Source organism: Protomyctophum bolini, assembly GCF_963924005.1.
Source record: "Protomyctophum bolini genome assembly, chromosome: 10".
NCBI lineage: Eukaryota > Metazoa > Chordata > Actinopteri > Myctophiformes > Myctophidae > Protomyctophum > Protomyctophum bolini.
In genome coordinates, this window is record NC_137871.1 from 31,220,842 (window position 1) to 31,231,769 (window position 10,928).

General features: G+C 41.3%; 1 protein-coding gene across 1 annotated transcript; it reads left to right on the forward strand.

The window, feature by feature from the left end:
- Positions 1-7,011: 7,011 nt before the first annotated feature.
- On the forward strand, positions 7,012-9,911 carry tmsb2 (thymosin beta 2). The gene is made up of 3 exons (XM_080773958.1): positions 7,012-7,160; positions 8,237-8,341; positions 9,467-9,911. The coding sequence occupies exons 2-3, from the start codon at positions 8,242-8,244 to the stop codon at positions 9,502-9,504; spliced, it is 138 nt and encodes a 45-aa protein (XP_080630084.1). The 5' UTR covers positions 7,012-7,160; positions 8,237-8,241; the 3' UTR covers positions 9,505-9,911.
- The last annotated feature ends 1,017 nt before the right edge of the window (positions 9,912-10,928 follow it).

Sequence of the window (10,928 nt, forward strand, 5' to 3'; positions counted from 1 at the left end):
CCAAACATCCGCCGGAATTGTTTTAGCGGTACACACGTCTGTAGAACCACAGACTACACAAATAGGTTCCTAGTTCCTACCGCCAACTTAAGATGGATCAGGGGCAATCAGCAACATTCCAAAAAAAGTCCACTGACAGCAAGCTAAAAATGTCAGTTTTATTTTTAAATGTTTACAATTTTATTTTGTAACAGACTACACGACTAGTCCAAAAAACAAGAAAACACAGAGTAAGAAAGAAGAAGCCACATTTCCATCTCTAAGGTCAAACCTCAATGAACAAAAACATTGTGATGATTAATGATGTTACAAAATTACAAAATGAGTCTTCATTCACAACATGTGAAGAGAACATTATAATGAACAGATTATCACAGGTGAATAAATAAATAAGTGGTTAATACTCAGCTGACATCATTAGGCCATACAGTATCACTTCCTCTTGGAACAAAGAATACTATCCCTACAATCTGGTTCAAAACAATGAAAATATAAACTAATTATCTTTATATGACCATGACGGGCCGCAGGTACATTAAGCAGGGGCCGCTTGAGGCCCCCGGGGCTGCGGGTTGAGTAGCACTGTCCTATAGGCTACATATCTGCTTTAAATGTAATACTCTGTCTGTCTGTCTGTCTGTCTGTCTGTCTGTCTGTCTGTCTGTCTGTCTGTCTGTCTGTCTGTCTGGTGAATTATATGGTGTGTGTGATATGTGAGCTTTCCATAATCACAGTCAGTAATCCTTAATAATATTCATCATCACCAGTTTTCATGATCACCATCATCACCAGTTTCACTTTCACCAAACATTTAAGTCTGTTCCTCTTTTGTTGGTGCAATGTCTAGGAACTGAGAATCCATCGAATTCTACTATTGTACAACAAATAATCTTGAAATCTCAGTATCATAAAGTGGAACAATGGATAACTTTAAAAATGATGTATCTTTTACATTGTCTGACATTCTGTATTCTCAGATCAGTGGACAGAATAAATACTGTTCTCGACACAAACACCTTTAGACAGAGATGTACATGAACACAAAACATTGTGCTTTATGTCTGTTGAATAAATTATTTATATGAGTGTTCATTTCATTTATCTGAAATCTCAAGGTACATTTTAAACTCACTTTAAACCACACCATAAAAAACAACCAGCTGATCACATTAAATATATTCACATACAGCCACTCTGTTCAGTGTTGCCCGATCTTATCAAAGCACATGTTGGAACTCAGGTATAGTCCTTGACTTCATTTAGTATCCAGTGTGTACACTGACTTTCCACTGGGTACAGTGTACTAAATTAATTTCGCTCCTATGCCAACAAAATGTGGAACACCCTACCAACAGCCATTAAGACATGTGAATCCCTTGACCCATTCAAAACCGCTGTCAAAGGGCACCTACGGATGGCAGTGGCTGCAATTCGAAACTGGCCCCCATAAATAAAGTCTGAGTCCCTCCACCCCCTTTTCCCCATACTGTACTTGTTTTTTAAATAGTAGTGTATATTTGTGCGTCTGTAAATGTTCTGATGAATTGAAAATGATGCACCCTGTTGTAAACAAGTGTAATGCTTCATCATGGTTCATCCACAAGTAACGGTTTTTGTATTGACTTCGTTTGAAATGTGCCCATTCTGCATATACAGTGAATAAATAATCTACTGAGGATTCTATACAGTAGCCTATGGGGTGACTTGGGAGTTGGGGTCCCTGGGATAAACATTGTATCAAATGGTTAGGTCTGTGGTCTTACTGAGGGACTCAAAGAGTTGAAAATGACTGCTGCAGACCAGGGCTTGCCCATGGGTGCCTCAGAATATTTTGATAATATTTAGTGTAATGTATTTAAATGTATAAATTTACAATTTAGGCATTAGCAGATCTCTTAATACAGAGCGACTTACAGTAAGCAAGAACAAAAACATGGTAATACATCAAATACATACAAATAGTCTTTATTTATTATAGTCTTCTTTATTTACTTAAGTAAAAACTGCGTGTATACTTTTTCCACCACTGAAAAAACAGAGATACTAGAATAGTCATAACATACAGGATCTACATGATCTGAAAATCCACCTGTTTTAGACTAGCCTTTCCAAGTTGACTTGATTTCAACTTGTTACTTGTACTGTTTTATTGCTTTCAATTATTTTTTCTATTCTATTCTTTTTTCTTTTTAAAATAAAGTTGTCTTTAAACTATGTTCTCTCCCCTGGCCCCCAACACATGCAAAGCGTCTTTACATTATATAATAAAAAACTAAAAAAATAAACTTGTCTTCCGTCCATCAAACAATGTTCCTCTTTCACCAGTTTAGTTTAGTTTAGTTTAGTTTATTTCGCACAATAAAAACAGTACAAAAAGGTAACAATCAATAAAAGAAGTGTGTGCAGGTGAGAAAAGAAACCCAGGGAGGGCTTATAAGTGGTTCTCACCAAAGTTAATATACAATTTAAACAAATAGTAATATACAAATAATTAAGACAAAGTAATCAAACATAGGTATGGAAAATAACAAAAACAAAAACAAGAAATACATTATTTACACTTGTGAAGTGTGTGTGCCTGTGTGTGCGTGCGTGCGTGCGTGTATGCGCTACATTATGTTAAATTGGAGAGGGTAACTTCAAGAGGCTGGCCCTCAATCTATGTTTAAAGTTACAGAGTGAAGATGCGGAGTTGGCAATAAGTATGTGTGAATTCCAGAGTAAAGAACCTCTGACTTTTATGGAGAACTGGCTAAGAGTGGTACGGCTGAAGGGAGGATGAATATTGTCAGATTGTCTAGTATTATAATCATGAACCTGAGAGTTGGTCTTAAAATATTCTTTGAAAGTTGTAGGAAGCATATTTGGAAGGTAAGTGCATTTATATATGAAAGAACAGGATTGTACAATGTTAATGTCATAGATAGACAGTACATTTAGATTTTTAAACAAAGGAGCAGATGGAGCCAAATAGTGAGAAGAGGTAGCTATTCTTACAAATTTCTTTTGAATAATTAATAATTTGTGAAAAAACCAGTGAGTCTTTCCTTTCTGAAGAATTAATTAAACTGATAATTATGCACGCACAGGCACTCTTTTCAGAGTCAGGACATTCATCTCTTATCAATGCACATGTTGGAGTTCTCAGGTGGTCCTTCACACCATTTAGTGTTCAGTACACTGACTTTCCACTGGGTACAGTGATGAGTCTGTGTGGTTTTGCTTGTTTTGTGATGTTTCTTTTTGTCAGCTGTCCAGCAGTCCAAATATTATTCAATTAAATTTCAGAGGCGAAGTGATGTCGGCAAGGTAAATGTAGGCCTATATATGAAAACACTGCCATCCGATTGTGCAAGTGAGTTAAATGGAATAACATTCGATTGTGGGTTAATATAGGCGTAGACAAGGAGGTTAAATGGGAGGCTATTGTGCAGTCAAAGTTACCAATACAAGCTAGTTAATTCAGCATTATTTTATTGACCGGTCAGGCTGGTATGGTAGGCCTCAGGCCTACCATAGGCCTCAGGTCTACCATAGGCCTCAGGCCTATACCATACCAGGCGGCAGGCCTCGGGCCTACCATTGCGTGGCACATCTATGCACGGAATATCTATGTTCACAGTGAAAGGGGGTGTTGTTGAGAAGAACCACACGCATACTCACTATGCATATTTCCTTTGGGAAACCAAGCCACTGAGGGGCTTTAAAAAAAATGTTTTATCATGAATGAACATTAGTCAGGACCAATTATTATGAAGGTTGAAAGTGGTAAAGTGGTCCTTTAAGTTATACAAACTAGAAAATGTCGATGCTGAATAAATACAATAAATACTTTTTTTAAAATCTTGTTTAAAATAAATCTGCCTAACGATGATGTCACAGGTGGATAGGTTTCTGAACTGGCAGCCCTCCTATGAGCCATGCACAGACTGAGTAGAAAACTTCTTACACCTTGGATGGCAATTCGATGATTTGAGGCATTTTGTTCCAAAAATGTGTGTTTGCAAAAATCCACCTGTTGGTGGCACTATAACAGGCCAATGTGAAAAGGGTGGGATATATTCCTCAACCTAGTCGGAAAGTGCGTGAAAGATTGCATCCATGATTTGAGGCTTTTTGTTCAAAACGGGCCAATCCTGCAAACTTTGAGAGCAAAGGTCAAGCCTCTCTGTTCACACTGGCACGCTGCTGCACCTGATAGTCCTTGGAGTCCTCCCAGGGCCGAGGGCCACGGATGTTCTTCCAGTTGTCCAAGTTCAGCTCCCTCATTTTCTCATACTCCTCCACCAGAATGACCCGCTGCTTCTGCATGTTCACTCTGGCCTCCAGGGAAGGGTCCAACTTCTTGTTAATCTTCTGGGCATCATATCGAATTTGTGTGAACTCTTTCAGTCCGAAGGAGCCTCCGAGGATGAGCACCATCATGGGCAAACCATATCTGAATGTTTTGTTTCTTTGAAGAGCCTTCAAAGTAATCATTATACTTCTTTGCAGCTGCAAGGCGTCTAACGAGGTCACAGCAGGGGGCACATCTCCTGAAGAGCTTCTTCCTAGTCCAACCTCGAGCCAATATAAGTGTTTCGAGGCACTCATCATGGCATCTCCATGACGTCATGATGACGTCCATGACTCAGCCATAAACATAAGGAGTTCCCAGTGCAGCTACGACCAAATATGGAGTGTGTTGGTTGGCACAGACAAATCACTCCATATATGGGCACAGAATGGATATCTCTCATTTGATTGGACGATGGAAACATTGACAGCCAAGAAAAATCCATCAGAAAGCCATCTGGAATGCAATCGTGCACTCACTCTCGGAAAGTTGACTCATTATTAAGAAATACGAGCCGATTTAGCCATGGTTCACATGGCGCTTGTCTGTCATGGTGGAACTTCAACCTTTTTACGCACTTTTTCCATTTACAACTTTAACGTCTACATGCAAGTGCTTGCCCCATTGGGCCATGGGTGTTACAATTCTCCTCGGTGGGTATTAGCACCCGTATCTTCTGCATTATTCAATAAAAAAGCATCACTCATCATGGCGTCCCCTTTGTGGAGGCCTCATTCATCAGTGACCTTCAGCTGTGTAACATTTTAAACTGAAAGGTTAAGGAATTGGTTAAGGAATTGCAAAAAATTATGAAAGGTCAAGGAAGCCGTTTACCCCCAAAAAGGCATAGACCTAATTACCTCAATTGTGGCATTTTGTCTTTATAATGCTTTTCTCTATAAGCGTTATAATGGATTTTTACCTCCAAAACTGGCCTTAAGACCCGCCTGCTTTGTAACCTTCCAACTTTAACCAGGTCCAGAACATCTAGGATAGTGCCATCTGACCAGAAGGTGGTGCTGTAGCAGACTCCCCACAGAGCACTGCTGAGGATTTAGGAGGTGACCTAATCATGACACCTCCCTTTCTGTCAGTAAACCAAAGATGGAATAGTAAACTTCTGCTACAACCATTAGCTTGGTTTATCACCATATCTGGCACTGATGTCGTTTAGACTTGTGCAGTATGCTGCTTTAAGATGAGCTGTCTATTCTAAAATAGGCATGAGTGTGCAAATGTCCCCAGAGCCCAGCTGGCATTAGCAGTCTGTAACAAGACCCATGGGAGAGGGCTTAGACCTGACAGTGACCAGTGATGATGTGTCAGCACGGGACAATGAGTGATCTGGTTCATATTATTGTGACTTTACTAAGGCTTGATATTTAAAAATCACCACCTGTGTGAAGTGATCGGGGCGCTCTTATATTAATGATATATGAAATGTAAGATGACAACTGAATTTATGTGATATATAGGCCTATATAAGCCCCGAGCTGAATTAAAACAGTTGCACGTTGTTTAGAAAAGTCGATTTGCTCGTCCACATATGACTAAAATTATCCTTTCATTGTCAATGGCATTTAATGTTTGTGTAGCCACAAAAGGCAAAAAGATTTGTTCAGACATATGACGTAAATTCTTATTTTATTGTCAATGGCAAATGTGACACATGTTGGGACGAAAAGCTCTATATAGGCGGGGCTAGCCCCCCTCAAAAACAGAAGTAAACAAAAAACTGTGTGATGAAATGTGATTATTCAAATAAGGCCATTGATTCCAACATGTGAAATACGTTTAGTATTATGATAAAGGTCTATGCATGTAGACACATGAGCCAGTTAATCTGGGCTGTGGTTTTAACTGGAAACACAAGACGAATTTCTGAACTGTTGTATATGGTTGGAAAGACAAGTGAGCCGAGTTCTGTTTTTATTATTTGACTTTACCCAGGCACTAACAATAAGTGGGACAAATAAGAAAAACAAAGTAGTCCTATATCATGAATAGATATTTTTCAAACTGCTCTTTGAGGTAGGCCTATTTCACAAACAAACTATTGTGATATTTTATTGTGTCCCCAGCCTAATGAAGAACACGTGCACCGTGCACGTCGTGCAGGGAAGTGGAACTTCATAAAACACATAATCCTCGGAGATGCACACAAAACCCTGTTTCATTTGACTTTAACTATACTTAAACCCTATAATCTGTTGGTCGGTGTCCCCCAGGGTTCTATACTTGTTTTGGGGATCTCTCCTTTTCTCCCTCTCTACAAGATCAGCTTACTGAATGTTCACATATATATTTTTGCTAAATGTTCACCTATTATTATGACACGCTTAGAATTATGGACACTGGTTTCAGTGGTTTGTGTTATTAACACAATGTGTCCTTGACCCACTCACTCAGCAAAAATACTGTAAATTACGGACTCAATAATTCATCATAATGCATCTCTGATGAGCTAAGCTGCACAGCTGTTTGCTATGGGCAGTCTATTTCTCTATCTATTCCCTAAAGAGTATTGCCACCAGGAAAGAAGGCTGAACAAGCTTCTCTTGCGCTGCCGTGCCCACCCACCCACCCACCCACCCACCCCCTCTCTCTCTCTCTCTCTCTCTCTCTCTCTCTGTCATACCCTGATGCAGGAGCAGGCGTGTTCACACCGGCAGATTCACGCAGTTCCTGTGCAGCTCTCTCCCTTCTGCCATCTCTCCATCTCTCTCAGTCCTTCCCCAGTGTCTCTCTCCCCCCTCCCTCTCTCTCTCTCTCTCTCACTAATTTCTCCACTGGTGGATTTGTCACTGCTGTGTGGAACCCCACGGTAAGACAAAAATGTTTTTTCCCCCTTTTGTGTGTGTGTGTGTGTGTGTGTGTGTGTGTGTGTGTACAGTATGTATATGTATATGTATATGTATATGTATATGTATATGCAGTATATATATATATCTCTGTGTCTCTTCGCCTGCCTTCCTGCTGCATCCTCTCCTTTCTCTGGCAGCCTGCAGACAAAGGGATTGGGGTGTGGCTGGCTGCTCCTGGCAACGGAGGCATTGATGATGACTATGATGATGATAATGGGATGGAGGGAGGATGACAATGAAGATACTGATGTAGAAGGACAATGGGTTAATGTTTGGATCCTCGGAGACAGGTATAGACAATGTCCACACAGAGATGGGATGGTCACAGTATCATCATAAGCTCTGAAAATGGCTTCCGGCGCCAGCGTTGGAACATAATTAAGGATTCTGGGCACGTGCCCAACACATCTTAGATGCCTGGTGAACATCAAACCATTGCAATTGAACCGTATTCACATTATTATTATTTTGTTTTGTGAACAGGATTAATTTTGGGCTAGCTTGCTGTGAAAATGACTTGCTGTATATAGGCTAGCGGGTCCATGCATGTTCTCATTTCAACACCAGTCTCTGACAGAAGCACTTGCTGAGAAACTGACAGCCTCATGAGCTATAGTCTGTATGAGGTGAAGCAGACCTGAGGCTCGGGTTGGTACTTAAAACTGCAGTGACTGCATGCCCGACTGGGGAGCTTTGCTCAGCTTCATGTGGCTGCAGGGAGTGGATGGATGGTTGCAAAGACAGACGGAGACACAGACAGAGAGACCGAAAGAGACTGCAGAGAGAAAGAACAAAGAACATACACGTGTACACATTATAACGTGTGTGTGTGTGTGTGTGTGTGTGTGTGTGTGTGTTTGCCACTCCTTTCATCAGCGGGTTTTAGATATATATATATATATATATATATATACACACTCTGGGATTTAACACTTGCAGTACAGCATATGTGTGGAAAATGACAGCTGTGAGGGGGCGTCGACTCATGTGGGCTTCTTGCGTTTATGACTCTACTCTTCTCTCTCTTATCCCTCAGCCAACATGTCCGACAAACCTGACCTGACTGAGATCGCCCGCTTTGATAAGGCAAAGCTGAAGAAAACCGAGACGAAGGAGAAGAATCCTCTGCCCACCAAAGAGAGTGAGTGAATTTAGAATAATCTGTTTTTTTTACTGCAGCAGAGCAAGGCCAAGCCTTTCTATGTTTTCTATATTGTGTCTTCCCTGCAACAGTTTTTCCCCATCAGCAGTCAGGTGTCACATGCGGGGCTGTCAATTCATCCTCCTCTTCCTGTCAGCTTGTTTAAACCAACCTCTGCATCGCTGCATCATCAGCAGAACCGCATGCAACTGCATTTCCACATCCACTCCAAACACACTGCGTATGAGTAGTTACTATACATTTATGACATATACAAAGTATACATTTATGTATGCTACTTTGCCATGTTCACAAATACAATACAGTCTACTGCAAACAGTGCACAGTGCATTTTACTGGAGATTTTACAGACATTATTTAAGCAGTAGACCAGTAGAGAGTGTTAATACCATTTTAACTGTATAGGATCTGCTACTCTCCGGGTCTCCCTACTCTTCCACTGAGATATATTTATTGACTTTTGTGTTGGATAGGACACCCATTTTTGTCAGTGCCTTACCCCTAAACTTGTTTGCCTTTTTTACTATTTAAAAAAGTATTGTAAAATTGTTCAAGCAGCCGATCTACATCGACACATTGTGAGCTTTTATATTGGCTATTTTAACTATTCCAAAATCACACCTGTGTGAAGTAGAACTAGACCTCTAGACTCACTAACATCATACGTCATCATACATCATCCCATTCTGGCCAATCACAATTTGCATCCTCACTTGTCTTCAAGACACTTTACTTTTGTCTTCAATGTTTGTGTTTAAACAGACCCTCAAAGCTGGACATAAGAGGGGCTATAGCGCCCTTCAAAAATGAAAATAGTAAAAAAAAAAAAAAGGGCAAAGAAGTTTAGAGATAAGGGGTAAGACACTTCAATACAGTTTTTTTTTTCTTTTTTTTTTACATTTGTTTTATTCTCACCGAAAGAGCCTCTAGGTTTTGTCTTAAGCAAACACACACACACACACACACACACACACACACACACACACACACACACACACACACACACACACACACACACACACACACACACACACACACACACACACACACACACACACACACACACATCTGCTGACTATACTGTTCCCTCTGGTCCCTTTGCAGCCATCGAACAGGAAAGGAAAGGCGATGCCACGCCTTGACTTCAAGAGCACAAGGAGAGAAGAGCAGGCCATGATGCCGCGACCAAAAGCACTTTGTTTTCATTCTCACAGTATTCCTCATTCCCTCATTTTGTCTTGTGATAAGGGTGCTATAGGGCTCCCTGGGGTGCAGTAAGGTTATACACTACGTGACTACAGCATCCTCATGGTGGCTCTTTATCATTGGGGTGGAAAACATTTAGCCTGGCTGCCTGTCTGCTACAGCCTTTAGGCTTTTATATTGCCAAACTGCACGGGGAGTCGTGAAAAGATCTGGTGTACATGAAATTACAGGCAGGCATCCAAACTATAGGAAGAAGCTGGGGATGGCCTACGAAGAAGCAAGGGGGCAATCAGATATTAATCATGCGGGATGTTTCATGACCAACTTTTTACTTTTCTTTATGAAATAAATGAGAAGAAATGGAACCAATCAATATTATGTGTTTTCTTGTCTATGTTGGTAGTTTCAAAGTTAGTATGTCTCAAAGTTTCTAAATGGTACTTGTCAACAGTATGAGGTTCTGCTGTGATCAGCACTGAGCCAGAGCTATAACGGAGGCTAGCATAAACAAAGCTGTACTCTAGTCTAGGCAGACAACCAACCTGCACGTTCACAAACCAGAGCTCAAGGCTCTACTCACTGCTAAGGCCCAAACCACAGACAACCAACCTGCACGTTCACAAACCAGAGCTCAAGGCTCTACTCACTGCTAAGGCCCAAACCACAGACAACCAACCTGCACGTTCACAAACCAGAGCTCAAGGCTCTACTCACTGCTAAGGCCCAAACCACATGACAACCAACCTGCACGTTCACAAACCAGAGCTCAAGGCTCTACTCACTGCTAAGGCCCAAACCACAGACAACCAACCTGCACGTTCACAAACCAGAGCTCAAGGCTCTACTCACTGCTAACTTGCTAAGGCCCAAACCACAGACAACCAACCTGCACGTTCACAAACCAGAGCTCAAGGCTCTACTCACTGCTAAGGCCCAAACCACATGACAACCAACCTGCACGTTCACAAACCAGAGCTCAAGGCTCTACTCACTGCTAAGGCCCAAACCACATACAACCAACCTGCACGTTCACAAACCAGAGCTCAAGGCTCTACTCACTGCTAAGGCCCAAACCACAGACAACCAAACTGCACTTTCACAAACCAGAGCTCAAGGCTCTACTCACTGCTAAGGCCCAAACCACATGACAACCAACCTGCATGTTCACAAACCAGAGCTTAAGGCTCTACTCACTGCTAAGGCCCAAACCACATGACAACCAACCTGCAGTCCTGCACGTTCACAAACCAGAGCTCAAGGCTCTACTCACTGCTAAGGCCCAAACCACAGCAATAATTTTTACATGCAACTCCAAAAGGGCTTCCCGTCCTGAATGGGTATATGAACTGTATACAATTTT